Source organism: Tachysurus vachellii, chromosome 1 (assembly GCF_030014155.1).
Source record: "Tachysurus vachellii isolate PV-2020 chromosome 1, HZAU_Pvac_v1, whole genome shotgun sequence".
NCBI classification, from domain to species: Eukaryota; Metazoa; Chordata; class Actinopteri; order Siluriformes; family Bagridae; genus Tachysurus; species Tachysurus vachellii.
The window spans coordinates 27,611,216-27,631,913 of NC_083460.1; the positions used below are offsets into that span (position 1 = coordinate 27,611,216).

The 20,698-nt window shown below is 37.8% G+C and overlaps 2 protein-coding genes across 2 annotated transcripts in view; both read left to right on the forward strand.

Moving 5' to 3' along the window:
• The first annotated feature begins 267 nt into the window (after positions 1–267).
• soul4 (heme-binding protein soul4) lies at positions 268–8,971 on the forward strand. Its single transcript, XM_060880951.1, has 6 exons — positions 268–630; positions 2,618–2,800; positions 3,633–3,718; positions 6,440–6,581; positions 6,676–6,859; positions 7,210–8,971. Exons 2-6 carry the CDS (start codon positions 2,641–2,643, stop codon positions 7,382–7,384), a joined length of 747 nt encoding a protein of 248 aa, XP_060736934.1. The 5' UTR covers positions 268–630; positions 2,618–2,640; the 3' UTR covers positions 7,385–8,971.
• Positions 8,972–9,854: 883 nt separating this feature from the next.
• Positions 9,855–20,698, forward strand: part of ptk7a (protein tyrosine kinase 7a) — a 32,247-nt gene continuing 21,403 nt past the window's right edge. The window contains exon 1 of the mRNA XM_060880965.1: positions 9,855–10,310. Coding sequence (XP_060736948.1) covers positions 10,247–10,310 — 64 coding nt within the window. The 5' untranslated portion in view covers positions 9,855–10,246. The remainder of the gene's footprint in view (positions 10,311–20,698) is intronic.

The window sequence follows — 20,698 nt, forward strand, 5'->3', positions numbered from 1 at the left end:
ATTTAAATCTCCACAATAACAATAATAATAATAATAATAATAATAATAATAATAATAATAATAATAATAATTATTATTATTATTATTATTATTATTATATTGTTGTCGTTGTTGTTATAATAATAATAATAATAATAATAATATTATTATTATTATTATTATTATTATTATATTGTCGTTGTTGTTATAATAATAATAATAATAGTTATTCGTCATAATTACCATTTAATTAATAACAATTATTATTATTATTAAAGCAAATAAATAACTACATATTTTAATTAAATTAAAAGTATTTACTACAAATACATACAGGATTCCTTGAAAAATAATTAAATAATTAAATGTCCCCACAAATAATCTCACTGCAGATTATCTCCTGACTAATAAAAGCTTTAACAAAAAACTCTTAATACCCGTTTGATAACATCGTTCGTTCCCCTTCATTTGATAATTTGGTGAGACAAAAGCCACATAAAAAAAACTGTATTTGTTTACACACTCATCCACACTCATCCTCAGTGACATTAGAGCCGGAGGTCACGTGACCACAGAACAGCGCGAGACGGTGCAGTGCGAGACGGACACAACAGCCGCGGCTGCCGTTTGTCTCTAATCTTCCTGAACCGAGTGAGTGTTTACTATTTATTACTATGTATTACTAATTATTATTATTTATTACACTCGTTTTTAATGTATCATGTGCGTGTGTGTAGCAAACTGCTTATATATTCGCACCAGGCTGCGTTATAGCTGCGATATAATTCGGTGTTTAGGTTTAACGTGATTGTTTACAGGTTGATTTTGTGTTAAATTACGACAGTGTTGAAAAATGCTCATGGATTTTGAGTGACAGTAACACAGCAGTATAAAGTCATTTATGTATTTTGGTGTTCGTTAAAAAGACTTAAAGTGTTTCCTGCTGGTTGACCTACTTTCTTGGAATTGAAGCGCTGTGGATGGAATGAGGGAGAAAACATGGTGTCCTCAGCGTTTAATCCTGTGTCAGTGTGAGGACCTGCTGAACTATGCAGTCTGGGGCTCTTGTGTTTATTTACCTTTTTACACAACTCAATTTGTTTATACACAAGTGAAGTGAATGTGTGTTTATTTGGCTGCAATAGGCTATGATGAGATCTCCAGGGTTTTTAAAGTAGCTTACACTATTTACAAAGCCTTGGATTTGTTTTGTTTTGTTTTGTTTTGTTTAAAATAGGGTATAATAATTTAACAAGATCATATAACAAGTTTACAAGCCGGTTGTGACTTTTTGCATGATTAAATGAATTGTTATAGAATTACCTATTCTATTACCTAGTTCTATTTCTAGGTATTCTATTATAGGTCAGTAATAAGCACATGGCCAAATGTGCATGTTTAGCCTGAGAGCCAGAAAAACCACACAACCCTGAAATAAAATTAAATATCTGAACTTATAACTGACCTATAACACACTATATGGCCTAACGTCTATGTGCTTGAACATCCCATTACAGATTTAGTCCACCTTTGCTGTTATAATAACCTCCTCTCTGCTGGGAAGGAAGAAAGGAGGTTAGATTTTGAAGCATAGTAAGTCAGTGGGGATTTGTGTTCATTCAGCCATTAGAGTATTAGTGAGGTCAGGCACTGATGTTGGGTGAGGAGGTCAGGGGCACAGACAGCATTTCTAATCATCCCAAAAGCTTTTCAGTAGAGTTGAGGTCAGAGCTTTCTGCAGGACACTTAATCTTGTCCACTTTAACCTTGGCATGCCATGTTTTTACAGATTCTCATGTTTGTGCAGAGGGGTGGTGTCCTGCTCTCATCCTACCACCAGTGAAGGGAAATCTAAAACTGTACAGCATACAAAAGGCATACTAAACAATTATGTGGTTCCACCTTTGTGGCAACTGTTTGAGGAAGAACCACGTATGGGTGTGACAGTCTGGCACCCAGATGCTGTCTAGCAAACACTGTTTACTAATATAATATATTTAATAATGTACTTACCACATAAATACAGCAGACTAAACCATTTTAAACAACAAAGGGGAAATATTAAATTGAAAGTTGCAAATGATCAAAATCTTAAATTATAGAAATTAAAATATCAGGCCACAAGAGGGAGCTGCACAGGTAGTTTTATTGTTATGGCTGATCAGTGCATCTGAGCACAACTTGAGGCTACAACATAGTTGTGTGCTTGCAATGTGTCTCATTCCCATGGAACTGATTCTCGTCAGGGCATAAAAAGTGTGTGGGTAATGAAGAGAGGCAGGGAGAGATGCATGTTGCTTAAAATTGACTTTTGTACTACAGGTAGTACTTTTTTCCTTTAAGGGTGTAAAAGATTGGAATCAGGCTTCATTTATTAAGGCCTGGCCTGAGAGAGCTTCATCCAAGGTTGTTCAGTGGGCTTGAATCCACAATATCTTTACAGGTATATTTTTCATACAGGTTATTTCCTAGAGGATGTGTGATAGCCAGATTACTGCTTTTTTGCACAGGATTTGCATTCATACCTGTCCCATGGCATTTCCTCCTTTGTAAATAATCTAAATGTGCCTGAAAATAAGCCTAATTTTCACATCTTCATTTCAGTAAACAATAACCTGTGCACCATGCTGTATTTCAGGTCCCGCTACAAACTTGGCAAACATGGCTCTTATCTCTATTGAAGATCTTGCTGAACTGGATGATGAGCAGTTAGATGAGGAAGTCACTGACAACTCCCAACCAGCCAATGAAGAGGAGGAGGAACGGCTGCTTGCTCACTGGCAGGCTGTGGGGCGGACGCATCAGGTGACCGTCCCAAGAGGTAGAGTTTCTGAATTCACATCATAGTTCCATTTTCAGTTAATTCAATAGTTCCTTGTTCATTTGTTCAAAGAACTTTAAGGCTGTAAGCAATAATATAGCTTTTTACACATTTGGATATCAGGTGGGAGAAACAGTAAGATTAATGTTATAACAAACACAATACGACTGAATTGTTATTACTGAAAGATAACCTTTGACTGCAAGCCTTCAGTGAGTTGAATGAGGACTATGAAAGCTATCAAAAATTCTACCTTTTCCACTTTGTTAGAGTTTGAAATCATAAATGAAAAGAAGAGGAATGTTTTGAACTGATCACACTTCTACAAGGCTAATGTAGAGAAGTGTACATGGTTTTGGCATTAGACAAACTGCATGCCTAACAAGCTCGCCTCGAGCCATGTTGAGTTTCGAGCTCAAGCGTAATAAAAGTCATCTTGAAACCAGAATCTCTTTTTCCTCCTCCTTAATATCCATACAAGCTTCTTAGCTACAAGAAGATTGTGGTATAACTACACAAGCAAATGCCCAAAAGCAAATTAATGTTATCTGTATGAACAAGTCCTTGAGGATGCTGCACAGCTTAGTCAGTCAACATGTTTGTCTTCTCCCTCTTAGCTGATACACAGAGATGTGTTGAGAATTGAAGGGCTCTACAAGGTCACGTAGTTTTGTCTGTGGATATAATGCCCCCCAAGCTTGCCTACTGCATCGGGCTTCACATTGAAAGCATTTCTTTGCCTTCAGTTCTACAGGTTTATAGTTGTATTCCATATAGAGAAATATTGCCGAAATAAAACATTACAGGTGTGGTCTTTATATTTTCCCCTCAGAGATGACTGGACCAATTGTGGAGATGACGAGGAGGAATCAGCAATTGGAACAGGTTCCTTCTGTCACCATAACAACACATGAAAAGGTATAGGTTAGTCCTGAATAAATGTGTAACAGGATTTAAATATAGACAAAAACATTTTATACTATGACGTGCTATATTGTAAAGAGTGTCTCTGAATGAACATAAACATACTTCCCCAAAATGTCCTGCAATAAATCCTTTTCTAATTTAATTTGTGAAAGTTTTATTTCATTAGTTTGATTGTTAACATTAGCGTCTGCTTGTGTTTCTCAGACGATTATTAGCTACATTAGCTAGCTAGTTCATTTAGCTAGAAAAGTTCATCTGCAACTTTTAGCTCACTAGACCAAGTTTACAAGTTTAAACAGTTAACTGTTCTATGTTCAGGACTTTATATAAACCTACATGGAACCTTAAATATGCCAGAAATAAACTTTATTTATTAAGGTTGTATAAAAAATAACAGGTCATATTACATTGTGTTTCCACATGGTAACTCATGCAGCATAAAAAAATGCACTGGTTATTCTCTTTGAAAAAATTAATCTGTTTTGGTTTTATGACAATAGTCTTGCTAATTCTGTGCAAGATGATATCATTTGAGCATACATTTACATTTACAGCATTTGAAAGACGCCCTTATCCAGAGCGACATACAAACGTGCTTTCAAGTGTCTATCATTGAATACATTAACTCTGGGCCACTAGGTTACAGACTTAAGATACCATGAACCAAAAACACTGTTTTTTGTTTGTTTGTTTGTTTAAATACACACATACAACAAACATGAACCTCAGTTACATATGTATTTTTTAGTAGTTTACTAGTATTCTTTAGTAAATTCTTTTCAGCACTTCAGACTGGAACCTGCGTGCAAGTGGCTGTCACAGTGCACCTCCTCTTAAACACACTCCATAGGCTCTTCGGTATTGTCTTTGTGCAGCAGGTTGATTCTGATTAGGATGGAATTTAACAGCTTCTAGGTCACATCGTGCAATTCACGATGCACTTAATTAAAGACAAACATGTACAGAAATCTCTTCAAACCAATTCAGCATGTCTTGACATGGCAACCTTCGGACTTTTTCCTTTATACCAAAAACATTTTTACTGAAATTGTTCCTTAGACATGGAACCTAAACACAAATGTTGCATTACATTTACATTTACATTTACATTTACATTTACAGCATTTGGCAGACGCCCTTATCCAGAGAGACGTACATAAGTGCTTAAATCTCTAGCATTGAATACATTAATGCTGGCTCACTAAGTTACATACTTAAGATACCATGAGTTTAAAACATCTGTTCAAAGTTACAATGACAAAGTGTCAAAGGTGTTTTTTTGTTTTGTTTTTTGTTTTTAAATGCAAAAGATAAGGAAAGAAGTGCTAGTTGAAGTGTTTCCTGAATAAGTAGGTCTTCAACCGCCGCTTGAAAATAGCCAGTGACTCAGCTGTCCGGACCTCTAGGGGAAATTCATTCCACCACCTTGGTGCCAGTACAGAGAAGAGTCTTGTAGTATACTTGCCTCTTACCCTGAGAGATGGCATTACTGCTATGGGACACAGAAAAACACTCTTCATATATGTTCATGTTTTTTGGGCTGAGTCATCATTTAATAATAGCATTATTAAAGCACTGCCCATTGTTCTGCTACAGACTGATAATGTCTGGCTGCTTGCAGTGGTGCGTGCACCTTAGATTCACTTTGCTCCTGCTGGGGCTCTGCAGAGCATGCTTAGGCAGCAAAAAATGGCACGTTCCCAAACCTAAAGGCATGTTCCCAGCAAGTCATGCAAAAAAAAGACAGCACAGAGGTGTAGCATATAGCAGAGATGGGGGACTCGAGTCATATGACTTGACTCGAGTCACACTTAAGTTGCAAATTTGAGACTTGAGACTTGCTTGACAAATATTAAAAAAAGATTCGACTTGACTTTGACTTGACATTCATAACTTGAGACTTACTTGTGACTTGCACATGTGTGACCTACTCCCACCTCTGGCATATAGTGTTGCTGAATCACTGCTCCAGGGTCCCTAATTTGGTCCAATCACTACGTGGACCGGCTGTGTTAATTGTATGTGAACGTGACGTGTTCCTGCTTCACACTGAGGGTTCTTGAGGCAGACTCCAAAACCAGTACAATCCAGTATTACTGAAAAATTAATAAATAAATTGCTTGTAGCTCATAAACAATCAGATCTTTTAATATTGTTAAACAGTTATTAGTACTGCATTATAATCCCAGTAAAGTTTTTATTTTGGCCAAACCAATTTTCAATACCACTGTTTTACTTCATACTCATGTTGAGAAATGACAATCACGCATGAACTATTAATCATGTTTAAAGCAGCGATGATTTTTTTTTTTAATTTAGTGACAAATACAAAACTACATGGAAAGGACATTGTGCTGAAAGTGCATTGTGCACTGAATCTTCCAGTAACGCAGCTCAGTCACAGCAGCTTCCGTAGGCGAACACTCTTTCTCCTCATAAAGTGCCATTGTTTATTTCCTGAGTAAACCTCTAGGCTTATCTGTCTTCATTTACATGTGTTGGTTTCATTAAGTCATTAATATGAAACAACCAAATTTCATACAATTATTTATACATTTTTTGTGTGTACAGTAAATAAGTGATTTAAACTCAACTATATAATCTGTCCTGTGTATGTAAATTTACACAAACTCATGACTTTTTGTAGGAATAAATCTTATGCAAGGAAATTCATTTGTCTGATTAATTTGTGTGTGATCCTGTGTGTTTTAGATGGGTGAGGTGATCTATGAGGAAAGGGTGTATCCACCAGGAAAATGGGCCTGTATCACTGTTGGAGAAAAGATGTATGAACAGAGCATCTCAGTTGGCTTCATGAAACTCATGCGCTTCATCTGCAATGAGAACTCTGCTGGTATTGAACATATCTGAACACAAATCACAGCAAGGATTCTCTATAACTCATGAACAGAATGCAGTTTATCTTTAATTGGTAATGATTCCTACAGGTCGTTATTTGGGCATGACTGTGCCTGTTGTGAATGGAATAACAATGTTAGAGGATGGAAGAGGCTTTGAAAGCGAAGTCCAGACTGCTTTCTACTTGCCTGCAGAGTTTCAGGCAAACCCACCACAGTCTGCTGACCCAGACATCACCATCGTCCACAGGGACACCATGCGAGTAATCTCCCGGTAAGATGGTTCTCTGTATGACTGGTCTCACTGTTAAACCAGGATTCATCTCATCTTGATCATTTTGCATGTTTGCTTGCATGTTTGTGAAGATTTTTAGCCAATCAAGCTATACTGAAATGTGTGGTAGTTCAGACCTCTGGCTTCAAATTGGCCAAGAGCCCCTTTAGAAAAGGGCTGGAGTGCTTAACCATTTTCAGAAAGTTAAGTCGCATTACACACATACGCATGTAGACATTTGGTCATAATCTTCATTTCACATTATGGAAGTTTTAAAGCAGCATAAAGTAAATAAAAAGTAACTGTTCTTCAGTGGAAAGTGTATGGTGATGTGTCTATGTGCCTCTTAGGGCTTTCTTTGGCACCACCACAGAGGAGACAGTCTCCCGGCAGATCAACCTGCTGTGGGAGCTGCTGGGAACATCTGATGACATTCACCAAGGCCAGTACATGGTTGCTGTTTATGAGAACCCTGGGGTCCCGTCCCGTCGAAACGAGATCTGGTTCATCTACCGGAACCCCTAAGGGGTTCTGCTTCTACACACACACACACACACACACACACACACACACACACACACAGCCATTGTTACAGCACCTCCCCTGTGGCACCAGAGCTATAGACCAGGGAAGTGGGATGAATAGAACAGGAAAGGGCTTAAGTACTACCAACAGTATTAACTCAGGCAACTGAGGATTTAAGTGAATATTTACAGGTCATATAATAAAAATGTATTTTTGCATATGATAACAAATGCTAACGTTCCAGTAAGAGAGAATAAATTCATAATTACATCACAAATATTAAGTCACATATGAAGTGTACGATAGGAATCAGGGTAGATACAGTCCTCAGGTAGCATGTTTACACAGCTTGTATTACTTTTGTTTTAGACTCCAAGCCTCAGTTCTTGCTTTACAATTCTTCTCCTAAATTCAGGCATGAGTGAGTGACCACGAGGGGGGCATTTAGCCCAGCCTTTTGTCCAGAACGTCACTATTTCTGCTAGATTGACGAATTGTGTTTCTGCGTCAATTTTATTTTACACTAATTTCATACGGTGCAACTTTGTCTACTTTGATTTCTTTTAAAACATGTCTTGAATCACTGCATCTTCTATTAGCACCTCCCTACACACACCTACACACTTTTGATTTGTCAGATCTGTAATATTTTCTGCTGTCATCAATAGTTAATGTGAGAAAACTGTAGATGTGTGAAATTCAGACTTCAAACTTAACTTCACTGTGTATTAGTAGAAATCTTTCAGGTAATATTACACTCTTCTATTAAGACACTATTCACTAAAGCTTTTCCATCAGCAAGACAGTTATTTCAGGTTCTACAAAGTGCTACTCATCAAGCGAATGCTAACACAATTACAGTAGGTATTAATGCACTAACGTACTTGTATACAGACCAAAGCTTTATGCAGCGTGACAAATCAGAGGTGTTTTTACAGACGGATTTTACTGTGACTGGATTTAAAATTCAACTGTGATTTTAAATTATGATCAATAAGGTTAAGAAAAGAAGAATTATTTTTTTTACAAACACAAAGCTGAAGAAATAAGCAAGAACATGTATGTATTTCCCCCTATATATGCCTATTAGTTTGAATATCAAGAATGATCATATATTTTATTAACGGCAGTTAGTCTGTTTGACCACTAGGTGGCAATCATGACGAATTTAGTATATTAGGATGTGCTACTGAATGGGACCATTAAGTTGTAGATACACTTTATAGTGTATGTCAGAAGATATTTTACCAACCTATAAATAATCACTGATTTGGTAACTTGATCTGTTTTTTTTTTTGGCAGAATGTTCTCCTGTGTGTCACTTTTTTCCTTGTGTTTGTATTTGTCTCATATTCACATACACTTTCTACACTGGTGTTGTTACTGTTCAATAGAATAATAGCCTTATTGTGTCTTTTACCAATATAAGAGCCTAAAGCAGCAGATATCAATGTTATAAAGTAGCTGGAGTTTGTTATACTGTGGTGATGTAAATATCACATACTGTGGACTTTAAAGTGCGTGTATTGTGGACATTAGTTGTTGTTTTATGCTTTTCCTCTGATGAATAAAGTGCAGCTCTGGTAACTTTCTCTGGCCTGTGCTTAATTGTGTGAGAAATATAATAACATAATCTGTTATTGGGCACTGGCCCAGCACCAGCAGAACAAATCATTAATCCGACATCCAAATTGCATTATAACATTATGTTAAAATTTATATCACACATATGTACTGTGATTTTATTTTATTGTGAGGTTTGTCTGGTGTTTGTTGTGTTGGTATTAGAATTAGTCTGGAGTTTGTTGTGTTGGTATTAGAATTAGTCTGGAGTTTGTTGTGTTGGTATTAGAATTAGTCTGGAGTTTGTTGTGCTGGTATTACAATTAGTCTGGAGTTTGTTGTGTTGGTATTAGAATTAGTCTGGAGTTTGTTGTGTTGGTATTAGAATTAGTCTGGAGTTTGTTGTGTTGGTATTAGAATTAGTCTGGAGTTTGACTTAAAAGTGGTGTCAAAGAACTTGAGTGAGGGTCTGAATTTTTAATTTTTTTTTTAATTATAATTGGAATTAGCCAAGAATAGAGTCTGTTATAATAGAGTCTGTTATAGTTTGGATCTAGCCTGTAATTTTATGTCCTATAAATAGATTGGAATTGTGTGTCTTGGTATCAGAATTGTCAAAGCTGGAATGAGGATGAAATTTTATGTGGGAGAATAAACATAAACTTAATTTAACCTGGAATATTGAGTGCTAGAATTGTAAATTAACCTGGAAGTGATTCAAAAGAAGTAAGAACCGGTTTCACGGTACAGCCTCCACCCTCCTCCAGGTATAGTTACACTATGTATGGTGACTATGTAGTGCACTATGTGTTCAACAGGCAGCTTTTCGGGATTCGACCTCGCTTCTAAGCTCGTTTGTGGGCGGGATTTATGTTGGTTTGTGGGCGGGACTTTTGTCGTTAAGGCGTGGCTTTTCGCTGGGACTCGAGCGGTGAGAGCCATCACGACTAACCAGATGTAACGAGACTCGATCACAAAGCGTGTTATTGGTTTTTTTTTCGTGACTTGACGTTTTTTACGGAAAGAACTAAAGACGTCTGGTGCCTGGACTTCCTGCTAAACCAGACGCAGCTGGAGGGAGGAGCAGAAGTGGTAAAATATCCAGAGCTTCTTCTAGGAAAGAAAGTTGTGCGTAATGAAAGCAGCATGGAGCGCTTTCCACATCCCCCCAGCGGATCTGTAGTTCTCCTGTAAACCAGGCCGCTGTTGTTCACCTAGAATAAAATACACAGACGTGGGGAAGAGCTTTTATCCGACCTGTTGGTAGGTGTTGTGTCCTGTTTGTGTTCAAGCTGAACCATGAATCTGGGAAGCCGGACACGGACCGCTGCTGTGTTCACAGTCTACACGCTTCTTCACCAAGGTATGAACACATACTTATTCATTTCAGTCCTGTAACTATAAAGGCTATTTATGAACTAGTGCATGTAGATTCACAAGTGTGGCTTGATTTATGTGCTCAAAAGCTTCCAGTCCTGGTCCTGTGTCTCATGCGTTCAATGGAGAGGATTAAAGTTCCCAGTGCTCTTGTGCCAAATGGTTGCTCTCTAAACAAAAGGATGATTGCATTAAGGGTTGTAAAGCAACGGTTAAGGATTTCACCCATTTGCATAATTGTATATCAGGGAAAAGTCCAAATAAAACCTGCGTCCTTCTATGGCTCATTGATTCTATCTGTATTTCAACAATCTCTGAATAGTGACTTTCCTAACCTCAGAACTACAGATGGTTTTCCATCCTAAACAGGACTCTAAATGTTGACCTGCTTGACTTCTAATTTAATGCCATAACATTATTAACCTCTACTTCTTGTTCAATTTGCTTGTACTTTTCAACATGTACACACATCTCTGCACTGCTATAGAATTTATATTTATTCACTGTACATATGTTTTATATAAAAAACATATTTACATGTGTATATATGTTTACATATATCTATACATATTACATGCTGTACATATGCTACATATTTATCTGCACAGTTGCTACTCTTTGCACTTTTGGTAGATGCCAAACTGCATTTGGTTGCTGTGTACCTGTACTATGCAATGACAATAAAGCTGTATCTAACTAACTAATCTGGAGAATTCAACAGGCTCTTTCATGACTTTGGCGAGCAAAGGGAAGCAGTCTAGGATTAATTCCAGACTCCATACTGCTCTGAATGTTCTTTCAATAAACCAAGATGCCGCTGGTGTTGTGTATTGCGTTGCTCCAATGTCTGTAAGAGAATAGAAGTGATATTGATGCATTTTTAAAGGACAGTAGGTGTGAAACTGAGTGTGTGTTCCATATGAGTACTGAATGCTCGTCCTGCATAATGCATCCCAGGGGGCCCAGGTGAGGCAGCATAGGGAGGTAAAGGGAGGACATTGTGTGTGGGGGTGGATAAGAGAACGCTGTGTTGTGTATGGCTGAAGTATTCCTCCCGGGGCCCACTGAGGAAGTAGTAACATTTGCATGGGTGCCTGACAGATAAAAGCACGCAGGGCATCGGCACTTCACAGGTACTTGAAGGCCCTAGTCGATGTTTACGAACATCAGGGGAGCCGTCACACTCCTTTGTTGTGCTAATTGGAGCGGGTCTGGGAAAGCTGATATCTCACAATGGTCAAATAAATGTGCAAGGTGTGAGGACCGACTGGATTTTTGATGCAATATTGTCAGAACTGTATTCTTTTATGGGCTGCATTTATAATTCTCTCAGCTTTATTGTACAGCACCTCTTATGTGATCAAGTAATTTTGGACCTACATTGATGTTTCCCACCCCTTCATTATATAATGGGCTTTTTTTAATGTAGATTTGCTTAATTCCGTTTGTCTCTCTCTGTGTCTAATTTGTGTGTGTGTGTGTGAGATCCCATAGTTGTAGGTTAATTTCTTTCTAGGAGGAAATTTCTTAATATTGAATATTTATTTTGTCACATAGCTAAGTCAGTGTGGTTCAGTGTCATCAAAGGATATAGCACAGATTTGTGGTGCCTCTTAGTGCTGGAAGGGTTTCTGGTTCAAAAGTTCCTAAAAGAGCTTCCCAGGATAGAATTACAAAGCTCTTTTAATATTGAGTCCTTGAAAAGCCCATGTCATTAAAAGCAGACTGAGAGTTTCCTCAAAGAATACTTTTGACTTTTCGTTTGGAGCCTTTTAGCGGTGGTTATTTGGAAACGTCGTGCTCTACCGCAGAGTTGTAAACAGTGGCTCATACAACTCAAAATCTTTATAAACAGTGTATCAAGAAACCTTTTCAGTAACAGATAAGGTATAATTTGTGGTCCACTACATTTTCTTACATTGTTAAAATGTCATGAAATAAGTTTGGGGAATAAACTATTTGTTTTTATTTGATTTTTCTTAGCCGAGTAACTGACCTATGTGCTCTCAAAGCATTTGCTCAAACAAGTCAAAAAGTGTGTATCCCTACGGAGCCTGGGTGGTTTTTATCTGAAATTAAATATACAAGAAGTCCCACTCCAAAACATGAAGCAAAATTAACTGAAAAATAATTCTAAAAGACGCTGGAGGCAGTTATACTGGCACAACCTCTGACGCTCTGTCTGCGGGCCACAGTCTTTTATATCTTTTGTATAATTTTCTGGTCAGCTTCAGAATTCCAAGTTGCAGCAGTTTCCAATGGAAAAAAAAAGTTTGAATACACTAAGATTCAAAAAAAAATTTTTTTTAAAGAAGTTAGTTGGCAATAAATGGGATAATCTTGTGTCTGCTGATGGACTGCTAGAAAATTTCTGTGGTTGGCCTGTGAAATATCACTCAACAATTTGTGTGTGTGTGAGAGAGTGTGTGTGTTTTGCAGTTGGTTAAACAGGGCATACCATATTATTATTATTATTATTATTATTATTATTATTATTATTATTATTAATTTTACTATATTTAGATGTTTTGTATTGTTATTATTTTTCAGAGGGCTGCATATTGGTCCAGAAAGAATTTTTGGTTCCTTACAGCTCCAGGCTTTGATCCTGAGCTCAAATTACTGCCTTTTACTTTTCAATTTTGCTTGTTTTCTCAGATTTATCTTCATTTAAAAAACATGCAAGTTGACAGATAAGAAAAATGTATCACAGGAAAAAGGTACATCAATCGTTTTAGTTAGTTTGCTTAAGTTTTGCTAATAAAAGGTGAACATAAGGGTGGTAAAGTTCATACTTTCCCTCCACTTTGGGCACACTCAGAGGTTGAAAATGACATAATAAAAAAGCAGAGTACCGCATTACTGAAGGTGAAGAAAAGAACAATTTGACGTGTTAATTAAGATCTGTTTCTTTTTGTCATAAGGGAACACAAACTTTTGTGCACTCAGCTATAAGCCTGAGAAAATGTATTCTAAATCTTATCCATAATTCCATGTCTACTCAGTGTTGAGAGGTCAGCATGATTAAGAAGATGGATTGTGTTCTCTGCTGTCTGGCTGTTGCCACCTGTCCTTCCATGATTATATTTTAAATGGGGGGGGGGGGGGGTGTAATAGTGTGCATGTGCTTTGTTTAATAGTGAACATGCTGATGGAGGAAGCAGCTGTTAAGGGGCTGTGGGTGGGTGTATTCCTGCCACAAGTCCAGTATTCCCAGGATAGGCTCTGCATCCACTACAACTCTGACCACGATAAAGCACTTTCTAAAGAACAATTAATTCAATTTATGAGTAAGGAATTTGTGTTTTACACGAAGAGCAGTTAGTGTTGGAAATGACATAATGATGCTTTGAGTAAATAATAAAACAGAAAAGAATATTTTATGCAGTATAAATGTAGTATAAATAGTGTGAGTCGTGTGTTCACACCGAAACAAGAAGTACATTACAAGAATCTAGATGATTTTCAACTAAAAAATAAAGTGTAGAATGTTGAACACCTCCGCGATCCATGTGAGCAGCTTTTCTTGCGTAGAGGAAGAGCAGGGGAGCTACCAGATCTTGAAAAAATGCTCATCCAGTGTCAGACAACACTCCAGTGGATAAAATATTTATAATATTTAAGGTATCATAACATTAAACGAAAACCAGGTAATGATTGGATTGTTACTTTGTGTGTAAACATATTTAGTGTAAAATGTCCATTTTTAAGATTAAACCCAAAAACCCTCTAAACCCCCTTTCTGGCATAACAATACAGTTCATTGTGTCTGTGTAGTTTCCTCTGAAGTCCTAAAACATGCTAGTAGGTAAATAGTCTATTCAAAATTGCCCCTGGCTGTGAATGTGTGTATCCATGCTGCTCTGCGATAGATGTGTTCCCAGGCAAGACTGCACATAGGCTCCTGATCCACCTTGATCTTGAAGTGGAGAAAGAATAAAAACTCCCAGCTCTTTGTTTTCTCTGATGATACACCATCACCTTTCTCCTTAAAAAGCACTACAGGCTCCATGTCAAATCATGTCTCTGTGTTATTAAAATGCTCAATAGAGCCTGAATTTGGCTGAAGATAATATAACAATGGACAGAAGACATCTTGAGCTGTTTGATCAGAGGCTTAATTAAGTGGCACAATGACAGCCACGGCGGTGCCTTAAAGCCCACTCTTATGTCGGACACTTCTGGTAGTGAAGAAATACAGGGGTCTGAGCTGCCTTTACCTCAGGCTTACTGTTTTTTAAACCTGGAATTTAGACTTTCACTTAGCCATACTTCTGTGACCGAAGTTTTTGTAGGTTGTTTTAGTAGGAGATAATGAACAGTTTGTAGTGTTAAACTTGCAGTGACAGTGAAAGCTGGATAACAGTGTGTTATTTGTGTAAGGTAAGATAAGGTCACAATTCCGTTCGAATGTGGTTATGGTGCTTTTGATGTTTGAGGTTCATGGCTGCGGATTGTATAACATTTTGTAGCGTTCACATAGTCGTAATTCAAAAAAGACATTTGCTGAGACTAAATTTATTCGTATCAAAGAGGCATTTCTGAGGTTACTGTTATACAAAGAGTTACAATTCCTTTTACAAGGCCATGTGCCAGATAACTAAGGCTTTATTAAGGGAAACATTAGCATCTTGTCATCCTCTGCTAAATGTCTTCCTGCTACAGCTGTAATCCATTTTGGTTTTGGGCCGACACCAGTAAAGGAGCTTAGCCAATTCCTGTTCTGGGCAGAGTGGAGCGCTACGTACAGAACATCTAGCCTATAATTTCCTTTAACAGATGGTTAATGCATCTTTTACCTGATCAAGCTACAGCATATACAATTGTAATTGGTCTTAGAAGTGAACCAAGAGGTACACCAAAGTAGATAGTCATGCTGAGTGTGTGTGTGTGTGTGTGTGTGTGTGCTGTTGAACCCTGTGATGGTTTGGCACCCAGTCTGGGGTGTCCTTTTTTTTAGTCCCTTGGGATAAGTTTCAGGCTATCTGATGCCCTATGGAGGATAAACAATACACTGGATGGATGGACTGATTTCTAGTATAAAAAAGTATACAGAGTATCAAAAACAAGCATTATTATCTGTATTAAACTACTATTATAAATTTTCATATATATGCCACTTTTTGTAATTAAATATCATTTCTAGTGCTACTCTTATGTTCTAGACATTTTCCTCATGTTACAGTACTGGTTAGATCAGCAGCTTAGGGAGGCAAAGGAAGGCATTTATTTAACTCGATTAACTGCTCTTGACTTTGGCAGTGTGTATAGAGGCATTATAATCATGCAATGGGAAAGATTTTAAAAGCAGTGTGTTTGCACCGTGGGCTGTTCCTGTCCTGTAAAATGACCACATGTTCTGTGGTGATTATATGACCCTGTAAAGCAGTCAGACCCTGTGACTTCTACTCATACTGGGACTGAGCCAACAAAAAAGGTTTAAAATGTTAGCAGGAGATGATGTGGGATTCAGGCATCATGAATTACATCTGGATGTAGGAAAAGGCTGAAAGCTGATTCAAGATTTCTAGACCCAGAAAAGTATATTCTTGACCCAGCTATTACCCAGGCAGGGTGTAGGCTCACCTGTCCATCCTCTGATACACATAAAGCCAGTTTACTGCATCTTTTTGAACTGCTGCTTATGCTTCATCTCATGGCAGTGCAGCACACTTAGAGGACAGCTGTACATGAGCTCACAGACACCCATGATGTCCCAAAAAGCCCAAAATTTGGCTAGTGCCACAGTGATTTGATAGTGGTGAGATTTCATGTCATCCCTACATGGCTAAACTAGAACTTGCAATCTGACAGCGGAGCAAATGATTTCTAGCTGCACCACTTGGAAATCTATTGTCTCAATTTTGTGTTGTTTACATCAGGGAGTCGCTCTGAGATTTCATGGTTTTGTAATCCCATAAATGTACAGACAAAAATCAAACAATTTTCAATAATACAGGTAGATTTGAGCCAAGACATGTCATGTGCCTCATCACAATTCACACTCTGCTCTCTTCGGTTCACATGCATCAAACATCAGTCCATCATCACAGAAAATCTTTAAATACATGTCTTCACTGCTTGCAGTTTAAAAGACGAATCCTGTGCTTAAATTTCACTGATTTAGATTAGATTTCAGCAAAACGATTCAAAACCCTTCAAGCTGTGAATCAGGTTATGCCTCATTGTTTGGTTACAAGCGGTGGTTCGGTCATCATTTTTAGGTTTGTGTTTGGTCTCGGTTTTGGTTGAGAATGAGTCCTCATTACAGTGACTTGTGCTGTCATAATCACGTTTGTGTTATTCAGCAATAAGTCACGTCATGGCTGATCAGTCATCACTGAGGAGCTTCAATTGAGCTGCATGGATGCAATTGCCTGATTTTTTTTGTCCTGTCATGATATTAGAGAATTTTTCTGTTTGATACAAAGAATTAGGCTTTGTTTTGAATCAGATTTAATTTGTACATGCAGACATCACTTGCTAAATAACTACTTATCTGCCCTTTTTTTCATTTTGACATTTTACATTTACGATTAAAAAAATCTTTGTTACATTTATAATAGAAATGTGTCCAAACCATCAGTCTGCGCATCTCTAATTATATTTGATTTACATGAGAGTTGATGTCGGTCTTCATGTAGTATGGTTTATGTAATCCACACTCATGTTCCTTACTCTTTGATTACAAGGTTCAAAAATATACATGAAAGATTAAAACATCATCGCTGTATATTTCGGTGTAAAAGTCTCTTTGATGTCTTGAAGATGGTGCCAGGCAATATAAGAGCAGGTATTTTTGGTGTGTGGAACTGCTGCTAAAATTCAAAGCCCTCTTTGAGTGCAAGTGGTTCTTGTTAGTTATACAAGTGAAATTAGATTGAAGTTCACATGCTTTGGGATATGAGTAGTCTTTTTTCCCAAAAACTTAGCACTCATTCTTCACATCATGGGCTTTTATGTGGTAAAATGAATGAACGTGGATTATTTTAGCTGGAACATGTCCACTCCTGCCCTGTTAAATTCATGAGCAGGAGCTGTGAGGAGAATGAGGGTAAAACCTATTTTATTTTGTTCTGTTGATGTTTTATAGGTGAAACAATGTGGTGTATGGAAGACTCCAGATCTCTAGTCTGTCAGATTTACACAGAAACATTCTAGAATACTTTATTATTGAATTCTAGGTCAATTTCTACTTTTGCTTTTCCACAGTTAAAAGTCCCTTTTTTAATACAAGTTTGGACAAATACTAAATCCAGCCAGTCAAATCCTTCACGAATTATATTACCAAATCTCATTGAGTTATATTCCTGTTGCTGTATATTCCACCCAGCCAGAGGACGGGTAATCTCCAAAAAGCGGGGAAATAACAAACAGACAAGAACGGGCAAAAACCAGACAGACAAAAACAAGCATTCGGAAATGTAAACAAACAACAAAATTTGGAAATGTAAATTTTAACTGTTCTGTATTTGTCTCTGTAGAGTCTATAAACTCTGTAAATCCATTTACTGTGAAAACCAGCAGGAAGGAACAATGAAAATGGACAAAATAAAAATCAGCCAGTTTTGTGACAACAAAAGTTGCTGTCATTATAATTACTGTGATAGAAAATCCCTACATGTCTTACTAATTACAGTGATGTGGTTTGGCTCGTCAGTCAACTAAGCCGTGCCTTCATTTTATAATGTCATGTTATGCACGTTTAAAGCCTAAAGCAAGTTCATATTTTTTTTAGATACTAAAACACTGTTTCTGTCACACATGTAAATTACTTAGCAACAGGTTGGTCTTCATAAATGAATTTTCTTTGTTGTAGGTGTCACAGGGCTAGTTTTGGTAATTGGTGCCAAACACAGGTACGATGTTTGTGTAGTGTTTTTTTTTTTTTTTTTTTTTTTTTTTAAATAGAGAGAGGCAGTTAATTATACCACATTCCAGTAACATCTTTCACAGTGTGAAGAAGGATGGCCATGGCAGGGGTGTGTGTGTGTGTGTGTTTGTGTCGGGGCTTCCTGCGGGGTGCATGGGGTGAACAGGACCCATGAACACCCCCCATACTGTAGCTGGCAAGAACCTTTGTGTAGCCATGTGCATGTATCAGATTAGCCAGATTTTATGAGCTCCATAGGCATGCTGCATTTGTTCACACTATAAGGTGGTGGAAACCAAGGGTTAGGTGGTGAGGAAGAAGGTTTGACAGAGGGGTGGTCTTAAATCCCTATAGCGTGTAAATCAATTTCTGAACCTCAGCCAGAAAACAGGCTTCTCCTCTCATAGCCTGTAGCACAACTAAAAACTTGCCCATTCCCAGGACCCTGCTGGCATGGACCCTACGGAGAGCTCCCCTCCCCCACTGCTCTTATAGACTTTGTACTATAAACACGAAGAGGCTTGTGCTCCCCCCTTTTCAACTATTCATTCATTCAGCTAATAATACATGGTGTAGAGTTTCCACAAGTGTTGAGGTGTAGTTTGACCTTCCAGGACGGCTTGTGAATAGAAGTTGTTGCTTGGGAATCGGGTAGATCGTGCCATGTTCTGTTGTGGAGGCTCTACCCTTGACAGTGGCCTTTGCTGAAGGGGGAAAAATGAGGGGGAAAATCATTGTCTTTTGTCACCCTAGCGCAAGTCGATCCATCTGCAGTTCTTGTTTGTACGGAGACGTACACACTTAAGGCTACAAGATATTTTTAGCACACGGTGATGGATCTTTAGCTCACAGGTGGGCACAAGAACAAAGAAGGAACCACAAGGACAAAAGGAAGGAAGGTTTGAGGGCCACTTGGCCAGTCAATAACAATTACAACACTGTGATAACATTTTCACTAAGCACATCTGTGGAGGACAATCGGACGGTTTTCAGTGTGGCTTAGGCATGCTGCCCTTAATGAGCTTCACTGAGATCAGTGCTGCTTAACAGGAACCATATCACAATTAACAGGTTTAACTAATTTTTTAATGAAGAAATCCCAATAAGGCAACATCAGAACTTCCACTATGTAAGGACCCCATACAAGTCTGCATACTTAACAACATTGTTAGGATGAATCCATAAAAAACATTACTTACTATATATGCACACTACATGGAGTTTAACATTTATGGCACTTGTTAAACTATAAACTATGCATGTTATTTTTTATTTATTTTTTTTTTATTTTTGTTTGATCTTAAATATTTTTTTACCTAAATATTTACTTACCTACATGAAGCAATAAGGGTCTTTCAACAAACTGTTTCTTTGTTGTTGTTGTTTTTTTTTTTTTGTTTTTTTAGAAAATTCAGCTTTTAACAGACAAAAAGTTGGCTATCTAAATGTATTTGTAAAATTTGGCTTAATGTAACCAATATATTCATCTTTTCACAATAACAAATGCTGGTTTTGCCATGAACTATTGACCATCTCTTTGCACATCTATAGTATCTTTGCATAACACTGCAAAAAATCTGGCCTTTTGGTAGCCTTTGAAAATGCATACGTTATGCACAGATGTTGAGAACCAGAGGTGACCATCAGGTCACACACACAAACTTTATTCCTCCCACGTACATCACTAAGCCTTAAGAAAATAACACCTTGTTCTTGACACGACTGTAATCAGAGAGGATTTACTTTCTTTAATCAGTACGCCCCCCCAATCCCCATCCCTAGCTATCGTATTATCCTCCTAACATGCCTGGCAGCACATTTAAAAAACAACACAACTATAGAACCCCAGGAGGACATCCCTGCTCTATTGTCTCTGGAGTTTAATATGTGTGTCCAAAATGTGTAGAGCGACACCTGTTTAGCCATGTCCATGTGAATATAACTTCTCTGATGGGGGAACAGCTGGAAAAATAGGCCACTTCCTGCCCAAGATGGGTCCCCACTTCATGGCAGACAACGGGGTGCCCTGAAAATATCCGTGACTGGGCAGAGACTTGTCTGGACAGAGACTGTTGTTGAGCCATTGTAGGGCTGTTAAGTCTTCGCATCAAATTACCCTCAGGGAGGCCAACAGCTGGATGTTATAAGTTCGTTATTAAGTGTTTGCCAAGTCTTCCACACACATGCTCCTGACTTAGTTGGTCACTAATTCCTGTTGTTGACTAAAGTAGGCTGGTCTTATTCCTCTATGTTGACTAAAGTGGGAAAGATATCTTTACTTCTGGACTCTAGAATCTGTGTAAGCATGAAATATTTATATGGCCAAGCTGTTTAAAACAACATTTTGTTCACTTTACACTGGCAACAGTGCTAGCCTTTCTAATCCTTTATTAACATATTCCTTGTTCAGTAATACCAGAAAACCAAACATTTATACCAAATGTAAATATTCATGGTTAAGTTCTTGTGCCTGTTGTTCAGGTCTGGAAAATTTAAAAGTA